General features: G+C 39.8%; 2 protein-coding genes and 1 long non-coding RNA gene across 7 annotated transcripts in view; 2 read left to right on the top strand and 1 right to left on the bottom strand.

Moving 5' to 3' along the window:
• Window positions 1–9,385, top strand: part of LOC148337399 (uncharacterized) — a 31,680-nt gene extending 22,295 nt beyond the window's left edge. The window contains exon 4 of the long non-coding RNA XR_015843226.1: window positions 9,104–9,385. This is a non-coding gene — a long non-coding RNA (uncharacterized LOC148337399). The remainder of the gene's footprint in view (window positions 1–9,103) is intronic.
• The window catches only part of kif26ba (kinesin family member 26Ba), a 72,333-nt gene extending 58,713 nt beyond the window's left edge, over window positions 1–13,620 (bottom strand). For all 5 annotated transcript variants that reach the window (XM_088296649.1, XM_088296653.1, XM_088296650.1 and 2 more), the window contains exons 1-2: window positions 13,141–13,620; window positions 9,000–9,392 (exon numbers count right to left, since the gene is read on the bottom strand). In XM_088296649.1, the coding sequence (XP_088152775.1) occupies window positions 9,000–9,392; window positions 13,141–13,200 (453 nt within the window). In that variant the 5' untranslated portion in view covers window positions 13,201–13,620. The remainder of the gene's footprint in view (window positions 1–8,999; window positions 9,393–13,140) is intronic.
• Window positions 13,621–15,000: 1,380 nt separating this feature from the next.
• LOC148337397 (PWWP domain-containing DNA repair factor 3A-like) lies at window positions 15,001–22,734 on the top strand. Its single transcript, XM_088297187.1, has 14 exons — window positions 15,001–15,143; window positions 15,472–15,543; window positions 16,211–16,662; window positions 17,739–17,952; window positions 18,117–18,248; window positions 18,331–18,401; window positions 19,051–19,127; window positions 19,228–19,288; window positions 19,394–19,469; window positions 19,568–19,618; window positions 20,211–20,458; window positions 20,861–21,085; window positions 21,156–21,244; window positions 21,317–22,734. Exons 2-14 carry the CDS (start codon window positions 15,537–15,539, stop codon window positions 21,369–21,371), a joined length of 1,758 nt encoding a protein of 585 aa, XP_088153313.1. The 5' UTR covers window positions 15,001–15,143; window positions 15,472–15,536; the 3' UTR covers window positions 21,372–22,734.
• The last annotated feature ends 457 nt before the right edge of the window (window positions 22,735–23,191 follow it).

Below are 23,191 nucleotides of genomic sequence, written 5' to 3'. Positions count from 1 at the left end.
CAGTAGATAATAAATAGTCGTGGTTAGGCGCAGGTCAACGCATGTGTTTACGTGGCGTGTGGGCCGTTATGAACGCAACACAATTCCAAGAATCATCATAAAAGCAGGCGCTGAGTATGTTGTCCTCCCTTTCTAAAATCCAATACACACAATGTCTAGTTTCTCATATAACTACAATACAATTCTCTCATTTATACACACACACAAACACCATTAGATAGGCTCAGGGTTAAAGAAATGATTTCACATTTCCTCTACTATTGTGCATTCAACCATTCAGTGCTTCTCAGCTCTATTGTTGGAAGCGTGTACACTTTAGAACTGGATTCACGCAGCAAAAATGAATATATATATATATATATATATATATATATATATATATATATATATATATATATATATATTAGTGCTGTCAAGCGATTAATTTTTTTAACTAATTAATCACAAAAAAATTCCATGATTAATCGTGATTAATCACATTTTTCAGCAACTATTTTTTGCGAAGCTTGTATTTACTTGCATAATATCTTGGAATTGATGCTAAATCACAAAATATGAAGTATATTTAATTCAAAGACTGTTTTAATAGCTTTCTTTATAGGCCTTTTTCTTCGAAACTTTTCTCAAAACTTCCCACACTCTAGCAGTGTTGGTTTGCAAGGCCCAGTGGTAAATTGAACGCGGTGTTTTGTTCTGAGATGTGCTAAAGATGTACAGCTAATTTGGCACAATATTTGCCAAGAATGCAAATTATTTTTGAAGTAAATTAAATTGACTTAATTGAGCTAAAATATTTAACTGAGTGAAAAAATGTTGTATTAATCACTAGAGTTAACGCTTTAATTTTGACAGCCCTAATATATATATATATATATATATAATATCCCTTCTCCTTCACACCTTGTCAGGACACCTAGTGCGGTGCGATCAGTTAAAGATGACGGTGTTTTATTTGCAACCTGTGACAGTGCGTGTATGTGTATGTGAGCTTGGATGGCAGCCGCCTGATTCGTGTTTGAAGTGCCATTAGCGGGTCTTCAAATAAACCAATCAGTGAGTGAGACTTCACAGAGTCACAGCGTATGAGCTGGCACATGATGCGAGAGAAACATTGGGCCAGCTACAGCTTCTCATTTTGGCTCCAGTGCTGGAATCTTCAGACTTAAAAGCACAAGCACGTGCAATGCCAAAAAAATTCCCGATTTGATGGCTGGCTAGGAAAATGATAAGAGTTACACACAGATGTAATATCAGGGACATCTCCATTCCTGTATCACACTTAACAGGTAGTGTGAAAATGTGGCCAGGAGTCTGATGTCTGACTGATTGATGGAGAGGCAGTTGCCATGGTAGCAATGGACTTGAAGGCATCAGGTGCTTTAACTGCTTTAACTACCACTTTGTAGTGCACGGCACTGTTTTCTTGCCATTCGCACACATACACTGTTAATGAAATCACTGGGGTGCATTTTCATCCAATCTCGGCTTTCCGTGGCATTTGTGAGCAGGATTATTATAATAAATGTGAAAAGGTCTGATAGGAATCTTCATTGCATAATTGGCTTTCTGCTTTTCATGCACTTAAATGCATGTTGCGCTATGATTTCATTCAACCGAGAAAAAATTAACAGACAGAAAAATCCGAACGAGGCTGGAATTGAGGCCACAATGCGAGCGGGAGAGGGAGAAAGAGAGAGAGAGAGAGAGAGAGCGGGAGAGAGAGAGGGAGAAAGAGAGAGAGAAAGAGAGAATGAGGGATTGTGAGAGAGAGAGAAAGACAGAAAGAGAGAGAGAGAGAAAGAGAGAGAGAGAGCGGGAGAGAAAGAGGGAGGGAGGGAGAGAGAGAGAGAGAGAGAGAAACAGAGAAAGAGAGAATGAGGGAGGGAGAGAGAGAGAAAGACAGAAAGAGAGAGAGAGAGAGAGAGAAAGAGGGAGAGAGAGAAAGAGAGGGAGAGAGAGCGTGAGAGAATGAGGGAGGGAGAGAGAGCGAGAAAGAGGGAGCGAAAGACAGAAAGAGAGAGAGAAAGAGAGAATGAGAGAGAGAGAGACTGAGAGAGAGAGAGAGAGAGAAAGAGATAATGAGGGAGAGAGAGAGAGAGAGAAAGACAGAAAGAGAGAGAGAGAGTATGAGGGAGGGAGAGAGAGCGAGAAAGAGGGAGCGAAAGACAGAAAGAGAGAGAGAAAGAGAGAATGAGAGAGAGAGAGAGACTGAGAGAGAGAGAGAGAGAGAAAGAGATAATGAGGGAGAGAGAGAGAGAGAGAGAAAGACAGAAAGAGAGAGAGAGAGAATGAGGGAGGGAGAGAGAGAGTATTCTAGAGAGAGAGATTGTATTCTACAGTATAACATTTTTAAAGCCGTGCTCACAATTAAGGCATCCCATGGAATAAAATACTTTTGTTCTTTTGTGGTTTTAAGCGGCTGGTTCCACCTCATCCCAAAGGAGCGCTGCAAAATGAGATGTGTGCGGTTGATAAGTTGAGTCGAGGAGAAACGCTGGTTGTTATCAGTGTGCGCCTGATGTTATCTGGTTTGTTTGAAACTGTCTGGGGAAAAGATGAGCTGAGTTTTTAAGTTTTAAGATTAGGCTTTGCCAGCAACCGAAGTTGTCGCTTTCTCGGGGAAACAGCAGCATTAAGAGCCAAGGCGCATGATGACACACACCAATTTAGCATTATCTTAGATCTTTGATGTTGTTTACACATTCAAATAAACATGAAGGCATCATTTGTTCATTTGAAGTTCAGACAAGTGCTGCCTAACTTCTTATGTTGTCGCTCTTAAAGATGACTCGTTCCCACGGCGTGAGGAAATCTCACATACACACACACACACACACACGCACGCGCACTATAGTGCAGGCAGGGTTTTGCCATTGAACATCAAATCTCGGTTTAGGTCAATGAATCATTCAATTTCCGTATCTTCAAGGTGAGGTCCAAGGTATGACAATGTCGAGCATACATAATTTGTCAATCCATCAATTTTCGAAACTGCTTATCTTCTTCATGTCAGCTTGAGTATCTGCCAGCTTTAGGTAAGCGGCTGCATAAATTATGCACTGGTTGCCAGTCAATTGCAATTCATATTCAAAAAATATTTCAATTTAAATTGCAGTCATAGAATACATGTTCTCAGAATGTGGGAGGAAGCCAAAGAAAACCAGCAAACAAGGGCCGAGCAGAAATTCAAATCCAGGATAAAAAATAGACACTTAACACTAGTCCTCCGTGGAGCCAAATACTTAAATCAAATATATTCATACAATTTTAGAATGTTTCAACTGTTTATATTCCCATTACACTTTGAAGTATCATAAAATTTTTCTTAAAGATTGATGTTGTATAAAGTTTAGATTTAAAAATAAAATTCTTCCAAACAAGGTGATCTCAAGTGCCTGAAAAAGCAGAAAATAATTTCATTAAATACAGTAAATATTAAGAAATATAAAACAAAGTTTTTAGCGTGTATATTTTGATTTTTTTGCATTACTCTTATCTAAACATTTACTGTCACAAACACAACTTTTACTTAATTGTTTTCTAATGTAAAAAAACAAAACAAACTTTTCTTCTTTCTTCACCTCACCATCATTATGTAGAATTTACCGTGGGCATACATTTACCACCACAATGACCACAAATGCTGCCAGAGAGGTTAAAACAAAAATACTCTCCCATAAATTCACCCAAAACTAAATTCAATTCTAAGCAATGGTCAAAATGCATAGTTGACCAAAAAAAAAAAAAAAAAAAAACGAGACATGCTTCAACTCTCTTCAATTAAGCCTTTCTCTCCCCTCACACCTCCATCCACTCATCGTCTTCCTTTATATGATAATGCCTTTCACACCTGAAAGGCATCAAGAGGGTATGCTCACGCTCCATTTCTCTATCATTGTCACACGCACACATCTTCACACACACACACACACACATAAAGGTGATATACAGTATTTCCTCCCTGGCTCTCACCAGCACGATGAGGAGGCCATTAATGCTGACGGAGATATGTATGCAGCTCACATCTGTCACATGTCGCTGCCGTGGCAACACCAGCTGCCGTGGTTACGGTAGACCTACCTCTGTAGTCTTTTGGGATTTGCCTATTACGGGCAAGCTCGCTACCTGCATGCATGGAGAAGCACATTCTTATATGACGGAGAGCTGAGCATTAATACTGCCCCCACCCCCCGTGAAGTTCGAGAAGAGCGAAGATAAATAATGATAAATATATTGGTTGTTTATAGCAGGGATTATTTGATCTGATTGTGGTTTGACCTCGCTTGTGTTTGGGAGCTGACAAGTGATCTACAAGTGCAGTTATAGAAGTCAAACCTCTGCCTTACATTCATGCCAAGGTCAAATCGTCCCCTGATTGGATCGTTATTAAAAGGATTTGTGTGGGTTAGTGGATAATGCTTCAAGGACAATTCAACCTCGACTTAATACCGCAACGGAAAGGGCTATTGTTTGGTTTATCACATAAGAGTGAATACTAAGAGGATTCACCAGCGAAGTATAATAGTATTGTCGTTATACTGTAGATCTTATTAAGTTCTATAAATCCAATTTCTATACCGCGTATCCTCATTAAGGTGTTGGGTAAACTGGAGCTCATCCCAGCTGGGGCACCTTGGACCCTTAGAGCTGGGGTGTCAAATTCATTTTTGTGGACGGGCCACATCGTAGTTACGGGCTCCCCATATAAATGTATGACCACCTTACGTATATCACACACGCAAATTGATGGAAAGCCAGTTTTGAAAATCAGAAGCCAGTAAGTAATTGTTCGACATTTCTTCAATTTATTTTAAAACGGGAGGATTGGTAACAAATAAATGCTATTATCTCATATCTCAATGTTGTTTGAAGTGAAGATGAAGTTGACGCACGTGATTTGCCCTTCACGGGCCACATGAGATAAAGTTGTGGGCCAGATCTGGCCCTCGGGCCTCGAGTTTGACACCTGTGCCTAAGAGCATGTTTTTTTAGAAACCGGAATACCTGGAGAGAACCTTAAAACCTTAAAACTCTGCCTGCACATCTGTCGAGGGTGTTCAGTCTCCTGCCCCATCCTTGGACACACACCAGTACTTCTACTAAAATCAACACTGTAAGAGCAAGTATGCGAAGTATATTTCCATAAAAATTCAAAGTCGCGGCTATGTCGTCTGTGAAGTTGACAGCGCCCTCAATAAATCTTCAGGTAGTATTGGAAGGGGAGGGGCTATATTCCCAAACATGGCCTTTTAAGGCTCTGTTGTTTTTTGTTTTTTTTGTCCCCAAAGCGGAAGTGTATATATTTCACTTTCTAAACACACTTTATTTTGACTTTTAGAAGATTTGAAACAGATTCTGTCCTATTAAAACACACAAATAGTGACCCACTTTCCTGAGCCGAACTCCACCACCACACACACACACACACACACACAGATGAGTTTTTATGACTGGGGTGTGTGAGTGTGCAGACAGACACACAGCAGCACAACCACATGGACACAAGCCTTAAGTGAGCACAGCTGTGCTGCCAGATGTGCGTCAGAGTCCCGCGGTCACAAGTGTCTGTGCATTTCGATGCATCTAAAAACTGAAAACACACGCCGTTCAATTTAATCCCTCCACTAATGCGTTCTAGTGCCTCGCATTGTACAAAAACAACTTTATGACTCCTAATTCAGCGATAATTCACTCGTGGATCATGTTTGGATTTTCAAAAATCAATCAATATAATAATATAAATAGAAATAATTTGTTCCGGCATGAAAATAAGATACGCCAGTGTATGTCGATGCTTAGCCGGCGCATGGAGATTCAGTTTATCCTTTGAAAAATATTAAGCTGGTTGCATAAGTGTGCACACCCTCTGACAAGTAAGTTGTGGCTGTTTTCAGAATTAACCAATCACACCTGCCAACATTTAAAGTGCCTCCGATTAACCCCAATTAAAAAAAAGTTTGGAAGTTCTAGTAGGCTTTTTCTGACATTTTTTTTGTTTGCTAGCAGAAGCCTGAAGTTTTTGTGCTAACACTGACTGCTTATTTGAGCAGTTCATCATTTCCTCCAACATTACAAGGTTTGAAATCATTTATCATTATCATTTTCTTTTTTTTTTTAACACAAAAAATGTCATTTGAACAGGTCTGTTGTGTGAGCACACACACACACACACACACACACACACCTACATGAGACAAACCAAGTGCAAAATAGTCAACAGTCAGACTGCTGAAGGTCATCATTAGCATACTATTAGCAGCCGTGTGTGTGTGTTTGCGTGCATCTGTGTGTACGTCTGTCAAGCATGATTTCTGCATGTATTCGGTGAATTAGAGACAGGACAGGCTTACAAAGGAGTGGGAGGTGATTGTTGGAACAGTGTGGGGTCAACTTCCTGTGAGAATAATGTGAAGTCTCATGCTGAGAGAACAAACTCACAAGGGGAGCGCACACACACACTCACATTTTCAACATTGAACTGCTTCACCGGTATTTTTGGTGAAGGAGAAGGATAATCCGGTCACATCGCTTCACCAAGAATGTGAATCGTGCTTTTAACTGACCCACAGCACCTTCATCCTTCGATTCACTGGTAGAAAAAAAATGGCTTGTAACTACAGACGCAAAAACACATATGGTCACTCGGCCAGTTAGTGATGGGAAAATGAAGCTTCAAATTTGCTTCATGAACCAGTTGTTGTATTTTTGAGTCCTCCAGATGACACTGTTGGTTCATAAAAAGGGTTTAAAAAATGGCAAGAGAGTGCCATCTAGAGGAGTCCAGAAATACTACAACTGGTTCATGAAGCAGATTTGAAGCTTCATTTGCCCATCGCTAGCGATGAGAATTTAGTTTATCCTTTGCGATTGTTGAGATTGTTGCTCTTATTAACTCACTGTCTCTTCTCTCATTTGGATGATAGATGATGACTTTCTTCGGCTCAATTTAGACTGAACTGATATTGAATCTTTACATTGAGAAAACATTCATTAATTAACACCATCAAAATAGAACTTCATCCCGCTGTCACAAAAACACAAAAAATATACTTGATCCAAACATAACAGTGGTCTGTATTCTGCGCACGAAAAGTGCAAAATTACATATGTGAAGAAAGGAAAGTTTATTTACCATAATTCCTCAACCATTTACAACAGAGCAAATTCAACCACAGAGTGGAAAATAGCAGCAGTCAGACCCGGAACTCCATCTGGACAAATAACATTCTTATTAGTCGTCTTCCCATCGACAGTCTACATAGGTGTGACTGTTTTCCGGTTTCCTACTGTCACTGTCTTAACAAGCTCCCACACTGTTCATTACTGACTTCTACTTCCTCTCTTACCCCCCCCCCCAAGTTCTACATTTTATTGCTCCAACAATGACGCATACAACATGCTTAGAGGCTGCCAATTAACGCAGAGCCTGTTGTGTGACCCTGCTGTATCCCGAACTGAAATTCAGTCAGCTGCGGCGGAAGACCTAAAGGCAAAAATTAGCAGTAGTTCTAATTGAAATGTTTCCGTGTAATAAATTGATTTCATACTAGGTGGCATGCAGCGACACATAACTAATTTGGATAACTGGTTGGTTGGTTGGTAGTAGTTGCTAAGTTTGTGATCTAGCAAACACTTCACTTAACAGCAGTGACCGGGATGAGCATGATAATGGATTAATCGATCGGTAAAAATTCGATTCTTGATTGAGTGAAATTGATTGTTGATCGTTTGAAAGCAAATGGAGTGCCCTCAGGTGGCTGCAACCAGCAGAGATGCTGTTAATCCTCCCTCAACTATTTTGCGGTCAAAAGAATCATTCCCAAAATAGCAATTAAGTGATCGTTAATTTTGCCTTCGGTCAATCAGTTGCTCGTCTCCAAGTGCCCCTTCCACAGCAGCCAACTTTACATCATTCACAAGTGGAGATCATCTTGCGGTTCCTTTTGAAAGAATCCGGCTGTGTTCCCTCCCACAACGGCGCAAAGGCACCTTTTTCCTTCCAGTCTGGGATGATACCAAAAGAAAGAAAAATCCGACTGTATTGTGCGCTCAGACTTGTACTGGAGACAGAAACAATGCCTAGTGTCTTTTATTAACATTACTTGCATAATTTTGGATTGCGGGAGAAAACCAAGTACCTGGAGCAAACCCACACAAGCATGGGAAAAACATGCAAAGTTCACACCGGCAGGCATGGGCCCAGATTCCAACCCCAACCTCAGAACTGTTGTGTAACTACTTTTTATAAAATTAAGCAGACTTTCATGCCAAATTGGAACAAAGTTGTTCAGTTTCCTCCACTCTTAAAAAATGCCACGGGAAAATGACTGTGGTTGCAGATGATGGTTTGAAAAATTATTCACATGCTTGGTGATCAATGTGTGCAGTGTACGATTTAATCCCATATAATTAATCAACTCTCAGCCTTCATGGTGTGCATATTGAGTCACGACCGGGTTTGAAATTTATTCCATGGATTAGCCATAGGACAATTAAAAAAACATATAAATAAAGCACCTGTCAATGAAAATAGGAAAGGCAGCAAATCCTTAAAGATTCATATTCGCTTGCTTCTATCAATACTCCATCGCGTTAAATCCCACAAGACGAAAAAGCATGCAATATAGGAAGCTCATCGATTTACTGTAGAGTTGATGTGATCAATGACGTAAAATGGGATACTTCAGCACAAAAAAAAAAAAATCAACTAGTCTTGCCCGTGTGTGAAGGATGAACGCCTCCCTTTAATAATCATTTGAGAACAGCTGTTTGCTCTTCCCTCCTTGCGCAGATGGTCAGTGAGTGTTGGACAAATCCTTGCATCCTCTTGATTTATGAGAACAATAACCCAGATTATGAGCTACACCTAAGGCAAGGTAATGATGAGCGGCCCAGTATTTCACGGGTAAGCAAATGAATAAAAGCCACTGTCCAAATGTCGCAGTTAATGAAAGAGCCAGTTATGTTGGGGAACAAAGCAACACACATGCAGTACGTACCTTGCTTGAATAAGGTCCCGGGATGAGAAGTTTTAACGCTTGTCTTTTCAGCTCCGTCAGCCTCGTGTTGCAGTTCTCACACCAAATCCCTCTTTCACTCCCAGGAGAACTTCCACTGCCCGAGGCCGGGGAGCCCGTCCCAAAACCCGGAGAGCCGCCAAGAGAACCCGGAGATCCGGTGCAAATCCCCGGGGAGATGGTCCCTGGCGATCCTGAAAGGGACCCTGGTGAGGAGATCCCCGAGCCGGGAGAAGGAGTGCCCGTCGAGCTGGGCATGGAGCCAGCGCCCTCGGGTGCGGGGCGAGAGCTGGACCGGCTGGTTTCCTCGTAAGCCTTTCGGTACCACGTGTCGGGGAAAATGGAGGCTGATTTGGTGGGGGAAGTGTCGGGTATCTGTGGGACATTCAACACAGGGGAGAACTTGACTTGTAGGCAATTAGGAGGGGAAGCATTTAGATGCATGGAAATAACATATGAACTCATTCACTGCCATTGACGGGTATAGCCGTCAAAAATTACATTCAATTTACCTGGGCTGGTAGTGAATTAGTTTATGTTTGTTAATATGTCATGACACCATTATTACTATTTCTATTGTCATGGATGAAGACTTCATTGGCTAATCACTTTGAAATTGGGAAGGTGGGGGTTTGCACACATGCTATTGTTTGCGCACTACTTTATTCAATGCAAAATGTCATATGAGTGGATCGTCTGGGGAGAAACACAATCTATTCTGGGACGCAAGTCAATCTCCGTTATCTTCGGATTTAGTCATGTTTCTGTAATAATCATGGAAATAGAGAAATAATCTGTTCCAATGTCAAACTGCTGCCATCATGAAATGTTTTTGTAACTCAGTGATTCCCCACCAAGGGCCCGTCATTTAATTTGCAGAAACGTGAATATTTATTAATAATAAGTATATTTTTGTTCATCTATCAATGCCAATGAAACAACAATGAGAAGCTCTTCTATCAGATGGCAGAAGATACAAATGCACCCGTTTATCCACCTGTTGCCATTCGCACAACAGAATATGTCTTAGTGTCATAAAACTGTTAAGAGAAACACTGAAAAGTCAATTGGTGAGTAAATTTAGAGGATGTCATCATTAATTTCATGTACAAATGCAATCCACTGATCTCATTTAAAAAAAAAAAAAAATCTCACACAAGTGTAAAAAGAAGTGCATTGCTATGTCATGCCGGTTAGCACATTAGCCTCAGTTGAGAGGTTCTAGGTTTGAATCTCAGCTCGGGCCTGCGTGTGCGCAATTTACATGTTGTGCTTGCATGGGTTTTCTCCAGACGTCCTCCCATATTCCTAAAACATGAATTTAGATTCATTGAACACTACATTTTCCAGAGGTGTTCATTTGAATGCGAATGTAAATGGTTGTCAAAAAGTATGTGCCCTGTAACTGACTGTTCTCGGGTGTGGCCTGCTTCTCAAAGGCAACTGGAATAGACTCGCAAGAATAAGGCCGATAGAAAATGGATGAATGGAAGTATATAAAGAAGTTACAAAAGGTCAAACCATTAAACAGGCTTTACGTCATAACAAGAAGCAACGCATATGAAGATACCTTTAATGCGACTTCACTCAGATCCATTTTGGGCAATTAATGTCACAAAAGCGCCACAAAAAGCCAAAGGGAAAAAAAAAAAAAAAACATACCCACAATAAATCCTCTGATGCACTATTGCACAATTTAATGAGATCCATCACAATTACAAATTCTCGAAACAGCTCTTAATATGACATAGAGGACCACTTCAAACTATAGCCACAATAAAACACAGCGATACTATCTTCATCAAGGCAGATTTACTAATGATTATATTTAACAAACCTGTTTGCTTTGAAATTTTTTCAAACTTCTTTTTTTTTTTTTTTTGCGCAAGTCACAACATTCAAGACGCCAGATTCTGCTCATCCAAGTGTGTTATTAATACTCAACCAAGAATACTCCTCAACCCCTTGGGAACATCAAACCAGCCACAAAGAGTTGGGGTATTGATGTGGCGGCACTGCGGCTCCTAAAATCGCTCCTAAGAGCTATAATAAGTGCGTTGGGAAGACTGACATGAGGGAATGTTCACGGCAGAGAGAGAGAGAGAGACGGTTTAACATCGTGTAACTCTTATTAGGTGTTAAACGTGTGCTGTGTGGTTCTCAGTTAGTGAGGAGGGCTGACTCTGCAGTCATTGAGCATTTTACATGTGAGCAACACTGTGCAGTCACAAATAGGACTCGAGTGGGAGTCGATATTTCTCTCATGGGAGACATTCGACATCAGGGGGTGTGCAAGTCCACTCCCCAGCCTATTTTAGATGTTTCCCTCCTCCATCACACCTGGTTCAAATGATCAGCTCATCAGCATGCTCTGAGAAGCTTGATGATGCTGATTATTTGTATCAGGTGTGTTGGAAGAGGGAGACATCAAAAGGGGCTGTCAAGGACCGGACTTGGGCATCCCTGAGCTACATGCACTGCGTGTACGCCATTCAGCCAATTATGGTACAGTTCTACCTTGGTTGTAAAGCAGGGGTGTCAAACTCATTTTTGTCGACGAGCCACATGGTAGTTATGGTTTCCCTCAGAGGGCCGTTGCGACTGTGAATGTATGATCACCTTATGTTATCACATACACACAGCAAATTGATGGAAAGCCCGTTTTGGAAACAAGTAGGTTATTGATTGTTCAACAAATGTTCAGTTTATTTCAAAAGTCTAACAAATAAATGGCAATATCTCATATCAATGTTGTTAAAAGTGAAGAAAATGTGATAGAAACAGGAAGTTGACAGACATGATTTGCCCTTTGCGGGCCACATAAAATGAGGTCACGTGCCATATCTGGCCCCCAGGCCTTGAGTTTGACACCTGTGTTGTAAAGGTACACTGTATGTAGAAAATGCAAGTGAATTGAGAAGCATCCATTACCCGTCTATTTTCTATACCGCTTATCCTGTTGAGAGTTGCAGGGAGCTGGGGCCTATCTCAGTTGAGGTCAGTGAAATGCAGGCTCTCTGGATTGGTCAATCGCAGGACACATATAGACAACCGACCATTCACACTCAAATTGACAGTATGGATAATTTCCTCAAAATGATCAGCAATCTTTGTGGCCATCCGCCACCCACATTGAAAGTTCGAATTGAGGCTCATTTGGTTCGTCAAAGTGAAATTTGCCCGAAATGAAATCAAAATGGCCACCGTGTGCCTGAGGCATGACCACTGAATTTCTTGTTAATTGTGTTCGGAATGCTAAAACAGAAAACATTTTCACCAGGATATGTGCGCTTCAAAAATTGGGGAGTTTTTGAGCATGGTGAGGTAAAAAGGCAAAATTTAATGTTCTGAAAAATAATAAAACATTGTATTCCGAAGAGGGCCTTTTTTCCAGCATGGTGCTTAGACCTTAATAAAACCTCTGAAGAACTTTTGGGAAAAACCGCAGACCGTTTAACCCACACATGCTCATTATCCATGACAATAGACTTTTTTTTTTTTTAATGATTACATCATCCATCCAGTTTCTTCAGAATTTAACCTCATCTGTGTTGCGGATGCGCTGTAGTTAATCCCAGCTGAGTTTGAACATGAGGTGCACTCTTCACAGGTTAAGAAGATAGAGAATAGCTATAATGACAATTCACACATTCACACGTGCGACCAATTTCAAATCTTTAATTAGGATCAGTGTGGGACAAAGTTGGAGTTTTGGTAAATCCCACACAAGCCAAGAGAAAACATGCAAATGTCACACATGACACCTGAGGTGAGATTCAAATTCACACTCACGGTACTAACCACAGCTCTTTTGTGCTGCTCTCTAATATAATCAAATATAAAAATACAATGTACCCTTTACATACAATTATATTTATAGGCAAATGACAAGAGCCACGATTCAAGCTCAGAACATCCGAATTGTGAGACAGGCGTGCTAACCACTACCACAATGTGCTGCAATCGTGTATTTCATAAATTTAATGTGGCCCACAGAGGACTTAATAAAAAACTGAAATGACCCCTGAGAGGAATATAGTTCTCCGTTTCGACCTTTGCAAGTATAACGTGAACTGGATTTCATGTTTTTCATTAATAAATGAATAAACTGAGGTGTTCTTACCGTGTACTTTCTGCCCCGGCCGGCCACGGTTCTCTCCTTGGACCCAGATAGTGAAGTCATGATGAAGGTTTGCAAAGGGAGCCGAAGAGGAGAATAAAAACCGCGGGATCGATTTCAATTAACAACACGCCCCTGTAAAGTGCACTTGGAGCTCCTCAATGTGGAGGCGACTTCGCGCCACTTCGAAGGTGGAAACCACTTGTATTCCTCATATTGCCCCCCCCAAAAAATATTTCAGTTAGTTACCTTTCGAGAACCCCCTCAAAAGATCTCTAATTGAATCCGTCTCAGCTCTGCTTCTCTCATCCTTTTCCGCACCAGGTTGACCAGGTACAACCACCACGACTATGGACGCACTACCCCCGCCAAGCACAAGTTAAGTCACGACGTGAATTCTGTCGTGGCTTAGTTCACGTCTGTTCATCCGAGTGTCTCTCCGAGCGACAGCCTCCTGTTGACTGTGCGGAGCTCCGCGCTCTGTAGACGGCGGGCGCTCACTGACCAGAAGCCGGCGGGGCGCACATCTGGATGAGGGGGCGGGGACTCACTGCTCTGAAGAATTCGGTAATTCTGCAATGGTGTGGTGCGTTCACCGACCTTGAGGATAGCACGTCATCTGCAATAATTTTGGATATGTGTTTCTCAACTTTTAAAGAGCCATATTACACGTTAGCGCACCATCAAATTGAAATGTTATAAAAAAAAAAGTGATACACAGGTCAGTCTGTCCTCGAATGGAAGTGCATTGGATTGTTCTACCTGTCAATATACGTCGCAAGCATTGAAAGATGAACAAAGACACGTTAGTTATGACAGAGTATTTTTTCAACCATTTTAAACAAAAAGGAAAAAAGCACAAATTCAATAAACAAGATAACCTACAGAGACATTTGTACGTTTGATTGATATTATGCCGTGAAGTAAAAAACGACTTAATCGTCCTATTAAAACATTTTTTCTTGTAGCCTAAATTAATAATTTTCGGACCAATGACGAGAAATTGGAAAATTATCAGCGGCACACATGATGATCTCTCATGGGACATTGTTTGGCAGTCGCTCCTTTTTTTTTTCAAGTCCCACATATTGCTAAAAGCGGCAAGAATTCCCAAGCCAAAATTGTTTTACACCTTGATGCAGAGGGCACTGTGCCTCTGAACCAACACTCCCTTCCTGACGAATGGGAAGTCTTACATTTTCCACCTCCCCTTGGAAGTGGATTGGAATGGCTGCAAAATAAATATCTTAGGTTTGATTTCAATATAATTACTAATTATCTGCACATCAATAATAATACATGTAAAATACTAATTTCCTTCTGATGTTTCGTGATATGGTGAGGTTTTTAGCTACATTGAACTGTAGTTCTGCTGCACCTGTATCAAGTCGTTTGAGGTTATAGTACATTTTTAACGGTTCAACACGGCTCTCTGCAGTTAGAATTGTGTTACTGCACCCTACTGAAGCTTTAATTCTTTTCACGGTCAAAGCGTTGTAAATTGCTCTGTTCAATGTTGACGGTGAATTGTACACATTTATTTATTTATTTATTTATTTTATTTTATTTTACAAATCATTACTATTTATGTTGTCCTTGAACTACTTTCATTGCGTGAAAGTCCTGATTTACTGTAATGGTGGAGTGGCCTAAAATGCTTTTTTTTTTCGTATATCGTTTGCTTTTGCTATGTACTGAAAATAGCTGCATGACTCTTTGTGTATATTTGTGGATTTTTGCCTCGTTATGTCTGAGTTTTGAAAAGAAATGGTCACGTGATGCAATTCATTCCGAACAATAGGGGGCGATAATGAGTGTTTGAACAAGAGTCACAACCCGCAATGACGCTTGCGTGACTTACATGTTTGTATTCATTTTTGAATAGCATACAAATATTTAAAGCAAACTGATCATTTTCTATTTAAAATCCAACAGGTTACACCCACAGCCTCTTGAACGTGAGCCAGAAGACCCTGTTTTCCCATGGCTCGCTTGGCCCCGTAATCGTGAGTAGTTTTGGCTTGCGACTTGATCGTCCGTTTTGCTGCGGGTGTGAAGGGGAAATTTGGATCACATTTGTTATATGTCGTAATCTGGGGGCTGTATGTTATGCTCGCCATACGAATATCAAAGCTTGTTCGCATGGAAAATGTTAACTCGCTGTTCGTGTGACGTGCTTGTTTGCTATGATGGTAAATTTACTATGAAGCATTAACCGCGTCGAAAAGAAAGTATGCTGTAGTTGTTTTCTGCAGTTACTTGGAACCAAAATGCAGGTTTGCCGTCTTCGTTATGCAAAAATGATTCACCCTGCATGTCTTTATGTTCCACAAGTGTAATGACTCAGCAGTTGAGGATATCGCCCGACGTCTTTGAAATTTCTACTTGACTTGCCGACAATGAAAGGTAGATCTGTTGTCTTGTCATTTATTGTTTAACTCATTCACTGTCAGTCCAGGTTAAATGATTGTACTTTTTGGCTTCTATACCCGTCAATGGCTGTGAATGAATTTTAATAGCCCCTCCTTGTGGTTTTATGCACATCGTGTGAGCATTTATTTGACAGTCTTCTTAGCCAACTTAAGGTACATGTCCAAAACCCAAACTGTCCTCACTAATACGTGTTGGAATTATTCACTTTAAATGTACCAAACGTTTACCAAAATAGTTCGAATTAATTATCTGACTCCATTAATGGTTAACCAAACACGACCTGCATTCATCCAACAATTATGCGCGTTCGTTTTTGAGAGAAAGATGACCAGGAAGCCGGCAACTTCACACGGGAGCGGATATATTCCGAACAGGAGATCAAAGCACAATCAGCACATATCTTTATTACATCAAACTGAATACATGTAACTTGTAGTCAATCGTATAAAATCATTTAATCAAATGTATAAAATCCTTTATAAGTAATTTCAATGCATTACTTTTGCAACTGTCTTACCACTTTTCCCCATGAGTGCCACGTTTGGCTTGCTAGTGCAATCATAAGGTGAATATTGAATATCTGCTCATACGGCTTTCCAGATTGATAAATGAATCCCACAAAAAACATGTGATATTTCAGGTAAACCAAAGAAAAGACAAAAACTGGGATTGACTACGACATCAAGGCCGATTTCCCCCCTGGCCACAGAAGGAACGAGTCCTGTGTCTGGCAGTCATTTCTACAACGCTAGTCAGTCTACTGACTGTTCGTTACAATGCACCCCAAAAAGATGCAGGGGACGGCCAAGAAAAACACCAAAAGCCTTCTTCATCGACAGTGAGTCCACTGAGTGTTCCTTAGAATGTACCCCAAAAAGATGCAGGGGTCGGCCAAGAAAAACACCAAAAGCATTCCACATCGCCAGTCAGTCCACTGCACTTTCCTTACAAAGCACCCCAAAAAGATGCCGGGGTCGGCCAAGAAAATCACCAGAAACCTTCAGTACGTCCACACCTTTGCACAGCTTGACCACCGATCGACTGCCCAACTTATGTGACACATGCTCAGAACCCGAGGATGTGAAGAATAAGGTTTGTGAGCCCTTCTCGACATTCCAAACTTACTCAACTATTTCACGTACTACCTTACCATTGACATATTATCCAATGAAACAATGTGTTCTTGATCATTTGTTTATGTAAAGTTAAACAATGATCTAACAGAAAATATCGCCTATTTTGCATCCTGACCCGCAGTTTTGCGAAATTCTGCTTTACCATGTTAAAGTCCGAGCTATGTTTATGTTGTAAATTTCTATTCATCACCTACAGCTGCACGAACGTGGGCTAGTTCTGTGCGCAAATATTTTAGCGCTGTTTTACATTGGCTTTTTAAACAGTGCCCAAATAAAATTGACATTTGTTAGCAGCAATCTTTGTATGCTGATCCTTTTAAGTAATCTGGTGCTCACCATGAATAATATACAGTAAAAGGAAAAGCAGTCATCAGTTATATCGAAAACTATTTTAATCATCAAATATTTGTGTAGAGCCACTGTTTAACTTAAAATTGCCCAAATCCTTCCAATTTCAGTCTCCACGGAAGTTATTCTGTTTCCTGAAATTGTTTAGAAAAGCAGACTTTTGTGTTCAATCAAAATAAGACGTTTGGAAAATAGCTGCTTTAACTGTGAAAAATAATGACCAAACAATCACTGAATAAGTTTCAAATATGTTGGTGAGTTAGTCATCCCTTCTCGTGTAATGTCGCTTAATGAAGTTTTTTTTGTTGTCGTTTTTTTTTTTTTTTAATTAAACAGCACCAAATAAACACAAATAATTGGTTAATGAACTGGAGTTGGACAAACTTTTTCTAATACACTTTAATGCAATTACACATTTTATCAGATTACTCGATTAATAATTGCAATAATTAATTTATATTTTAAAAAAAAAAAAAACAACTTAAAAAAAATATTTCAACATCTTTTACTTCTTTGCATATCAGTGGTAATCCATATTAAATACTCTGTGATACGCTCGTTGAGGTCACTGGTGGAATTTAGAAATGCTATATTGTTTCGTTATTTGTCCCATATTAGCCTGAAATGATTGTGAGGAGAAGCAGAACAGATAATGGATTGAATAACCCTGAACTTGTGCCACAGACATCAGCGGATGAGTCACCATGCTACACAACAAGGTCTCAGAGCAGGAAGAGAAGCATTGAGGCCGCCCAACCCAGACGTCTTAGAAATAAACTACTAATGACGCGAACCACTACTTATCCAGCTAAGCAGCGCCGTTCCAAGAACCTGAAGAAAAGGACCGTCGCTGCTTCGTCATCTGAACCGTCACGACCAAGATTTGAACTAAAGGAAGGTAATACAGCTCTGAGTGGCACAGAATTAGGCTGAGGGTAATTGAAGTCACCCCCCCACCCCCCATCCTTTATCTTGAGCTTCTTTTCAGGTTAATTAATGCAGGCTTTATTTTTTTGCTGTGTCCATGTCTTTGTCGTCGTCATCTTCTCAACCTCCAACAAGATGAGTCCTTGCTGTCGTCAGATCTGTCCACAGAGTTAAGTGACCACAAGGAAGAGCTGCCTTCTATTTCTTTCTTGGAGGATGAGGAAAGTGTTGATGAAGAGGAGCTGCCAAGTTTCTTGATGCAGACGAGTAAGATTTAAGTGCCTGGCAGGGTTTGGACGGACTTTAAATGAACGTCATTGTTTTCCTTGAAAATTGATTTGTCTTCCAGGGCCACTGTCTATCACAGAGGGAGTGTTTGTGTGGTGCAAATTTAGACACTTTCCTCCATGGCCTGCGTTGGTGAGTGCAGAACCAAGATCACGGGTCCTCAATAAGGGGCTATTTATACTTTGCGCATCTACGTGACTGCATCCACCTCAGATGGCATGCGTCCTATTTTTGTGTTTGCGTGAGAACACGTGGAATGAACACACAAGCACGTCAACCATGCAAGGCGGTTTTTTTTGGGGGGGGTAGAGGTGCAATTGATTTTTTATATATTTTTTTTTAATCATAATCTCAACTGAAGAACAACATGGCGTAAGATATGGCACAAGACACCCATTGCAACAGTGTTGAGAGCATTCAGAGACAGATTGTCCGATCCCATTCGAAATATTGGAGGAAGATGTTAGGTAAACTTGCACGATCTAATGAATACTACTTATATATGACATGACACCGTGTTATTTTGTGTACATGATACAAATGCATGTACATCTTATCCTGCTGTAATGCTTTATTAGCCGTGTGATTTTCTGGATTAATTTTCATTTTGATCAGATAATGGCTACTTCTACATGCAAAAGTCACATCAGTATTTTTTATGAGATAACTCGGCCAACCAATCAAAAACATGACTGAGATTTCAAATGAGCATAAACAAACTTTTCAAAAAGTGTTCACCATCACCTGGCGCAAAAGTAAGATCCATATTTTTTTTCTACAGGTGAAGCAAGTAAATCGGAAAGCAAAAAAGGCCAGCATTATTTTCATCGATGATCAGATCCATCGAGAAAAACGAGGGTAGGAAGAAGTACAGTGTTTTTTTTTTTGTTTTTTTTTTGGTTACTCCCTCTGTGTGTCAGAAGCCTAATACCAAGTATGTAATGTCGTGTTGTTAAAGGCTTATTGTGGCTCTGAAATCCCTGAAGCCGTTTGACTGTGAAGGATCTAATGAGCTGGCGGTAGGAATGTAAACATTGTACTATAATGCACATTCTTTATTTTACAACCACATTTATTTCCATCCACACTGATGACAACTATTTTTAATGCTGACTGTGTGATAGGCTGAAGCCAAGGAAGAGTTGGCTTCAATGATGCAGTGGTCCTTGGAGCTGATAACAGACTACAGAATACGCATCGGTATCTTTCAATTTTATCATGATCAAAATGGACTTGGATGATATTGTAGCACATCCTCATGAGCAGCATGATGATTCTTTTTCTTTTCTTCTTTGTAGCTTGTGGCTCATTTTGTGGCTCCTTCCTGGAGTACTTTGATCATGGCATAAGTGAGTTCAATCTCACACACACACACACACACACACATTTGCATGGCACCTGGCAGGGAATGTAAATAATTTACTGGGAAAGATTACAATGTCAGAACGCATACCAAGGCTAAATAAAACAAAGAAATACCTACTGCACTATATTTCCAGAGCGCTTTAAAATTAAAAAAGAAAAACAGCTGTAACAAGGTGCTGTATGAACAAAAATGAAACCAAAAACAAGAAAATTACTAAGTGATTTTTCTAATTAAAATACAGTGGTTCCTTGACAAGTTTAATTTGTTACATGACCACACTTCAAAAATCATCTTTCCATGTTCATTTGAATAGTAATAACATTGATACATCGCAGCATTCTTAAAAAAAAAAAAACATTTTGTGTTTTGAACATTAAAAAACACTCTATAATGTACTTGACAAAAAGATATAACATAATTGTATTGAATGTAAACATGTTATTAAACACATCTTGACTTTTTGATATTTATGTAATGTTGATTTGTTGTATTGCAAATCATTAGGTTGTGCAGGTCATGTCTGGTGAATGCAAGTATTCCCATAGTTGTTTCTGATGAGTCTTCCCCTCCTTCAGGTAGTCCAGTGAGGAGAAAGTTCCTGCAGGCCTCCTCTGAGCAACTAACCATCACTCATGATTTGCTGATTGAGGAAGAGAGCCAGTGGGTGACGCCCAAAGAAGATTGTGAAGAGCTGGAGCAGGAGGAGGTCAACAAGTGTGCCAAGAGACTGCTGCCAGACCGGACCCAAGCTGCACACAACCGTGCCAATGAAAAGCTTGTCCACTTTATCATCAAGCAGCGCATGGTGGAAGGACGCCTGCTGGTACGATTTGATGCTGGCTGAAGTACTTTATGCAGTTTGGGGATTCTTAGTGAAATTTTTTTTTTTTTTTGAGGGGGGGGTGATTTTTTTTAATTGTAGTTTTGCTAACGTATAAACTGTGATTAGTAGTGATGGGTAAACAAAGCTTCAAATCTGCTTCATGAACCAGTTGTAGTATTTTATGACTCCTGTAGATGGCACTCTATGTTCAACATTGGCCTGAAAACGCACTGAATTGCCATTTTTTTAAACCCTTTATTTAAACCAACAGTGCCATCGAGAGGACTCAAAAACAAAACCGCTGGTCCATGAAGCAAATTTGAAGCTTCATTTTCCCATCACTAGTGATTAGTATTTGGCAGAGCTAGCTAACACTTGAACTCGGTTTCCATGCTCCCTCAGGCTGTGATCCGAGGTCAGGCGCAATCAAGGTGGCTGCGCTTCTTTCAGAGCTCTAACAGGAGATTTTTTGGAGTGGAGACTTACCTGGAAGATAACTCACAGTTGGACAAGATATATCTTTATCTGAACGAGCTCTACGAGACTGCTGTGCCCACAGATTCTGGCAAGACTGTGGCTCAATACATGGAGCGCATCCCATTTGTTTTGGATGTGCTTCTTCCCGAGGTACGTCATACAGCTTTGGCCTATTCGTGTCATTTTTATTATAAAAGTATTAAAAAAAATTTTTTTACAGGCTATCACCTATGCCATTGCTGGGATGGACAATATCTCAATAAAGAAGGCAGAAGAAAAGTACCTAAAAGGACGTTGTTTAAGTAACAGGTAAAGATTATACATGATTTATAAGGAGGAAAAAAATCTGAATAGGGTTTAATTTGTCTTCTTTCATTATAGGGAAATTCAAGAATATGAGTTGATGATTGAGCAGCTCTGTATGAAAAAATCGTAGCAGCTGAACACAATGCTTTTTCAATACCAACAGAGTGGATGTAATCAAATTGAGTCACTCAGAATTCCCATGGACGACATTGAATCTGTCTTCCTCATCCTCCTGAGGGCAGTTTTAATGGTCCGAACATCTCACTGCAGACTAAAACGCAGCTAACACATTCACCGTTCAAGTCTTTTAACGTACCAGGACAGTGTTCATCCCCATGAACAAGGCTAAAATATTCAATGCTTACTAAAAAAATATATAAATACCTACTTGTACTTATTTTTTTTTTTTTTATCATGACTATTTTTTCATATTTCCACCAACCATTACGGGATTGCTCAATAAAAGCACTTATATTTATCCCTGATGATGTTTTAATGTGTACTTCATTGTACTTCCTTCAGAGGGTTCACGAATCATTCTCTGTTCAAATAAAAAAAAAAAAAAATTACGTGAAAAGCATTTAGATTGGTGTCTAATGTCAATGACATTACAAATCGCTGCCTGTGGGCCAAAATCAATGTCAAAATTTGATCAAGTTAATTTTTTCCCACAAATATGTACTAAAGTTCAGCCCCCGTGTGAGTTGTTAGAAATTATTCACCAATCTCTAGTGTATAGACAATTGCTTGCTTTTATCGATTCAGTGATAATGGCCCAATAAAATTTTTTTTTTGGTCTCCTCAAAAGTGATATTTTTGGGGTAGATGTGGATTATGCCTAACACCATCATAATGTTTTGAATGAGTAGACATTTCCTGCTGTCGCACATGTCTTGTAGCAGAAAAAGCGTCCTCAATTTTCTCTTCCCTTGTTTTTGTCCAAATTGTTGTGCACTTCCAGACGGCACAGCAATCACATGAGTGCACCTATAAAAAGTGACAATAGAATGAGATGATCTGTTGGAGTGTTTCTCTAAGAGCCATTACTGATGTTGGACCTGACAAAGGACCTGTGGGTTTACACTCCATTTGTTAGTCCCAAATCCCAACAAGTTTTGAACGGGGTTCTGCCGCAGCAAACAACCATTCCTGCATGGTCCTTGCTTTGTGCAGCAAAGGGCCTTCACTGACCAAACTCCTCTTACAATTTGCCTTAGTAAAACGCAATTGTCCAAAAGATTCAGATTTGGGGAATTAAGAGTAATAGTCCAATTCTTGACTGATTTCCGGATGCTTTGTGGGTGTCAAAACCTGGCCTGGGAACCAGATGCATGCAGCTACATCATTTTAAGTGGACCACTAGAAAATTGTGTCTAAATGTTCATTGTCTAAAATATGTAGAAAATATTGTGAAGTGTCTTGTATCATGTTGAAATATTGCAAGTATTTGATGTTGCCAAACACTTTTTTAAGTAAATTGAACATCAGTTGAACTAGTCTTGTCAATTTGTTGTGTATATGTAATAAAGGAATCAAATGTTTCAGGAATAACAATCCTCCAAGGGAAATCATACCTACAATGTGGCCTGTGACAAAAATTAGTTTGACACCATTGTGTACCGGCGTGTTCAAAAAAAGGACCCACTCCAATTCTTTAGTCTGGCCCACTGAGCATTTACATAGAGACATACAGTATTTGTTACATCCTTTTAGACCTTGCAAAAGTTTATTAAAATGTATCGTAATTGTAATATGTAATATTTAATAATTTATATTTCATTATTAAAACAATTTTGCTCAAGTACAAAAACGTAAAATTATACAAAAATTAAATAACTTGATGAAATAAAAATTACCATACATTGTTTTTATTCAAATATTTTTACATCAAATATTAGTAAAATGTATTATATTTGAATTAATTTTAATTGAATAATTTATGTTAGAATT

This window comes from Idiotropiscis lumnitzeri, chromosome 5, assembly GCF_059441095.1.
Source record: "Idiotropiscis lumnitzeri isolate Australia: NSW breed Sydney's pygmy pipehorse chromosome 5, RoL_Ilum_1.0, whole genome shotgun sequence".
Lineage (NCBI taxonomy): Eukaryota > Metazoa > Chordata > Actinopteri > Syngnathiformes > Syngnathidae > Idiotropiscis > Idiotropiscis lumnitzeri.
Note: the sequence above shows the minus strand (reverse complement) of the source record. Positions and strands in the feature narration are given on the sequence as shown.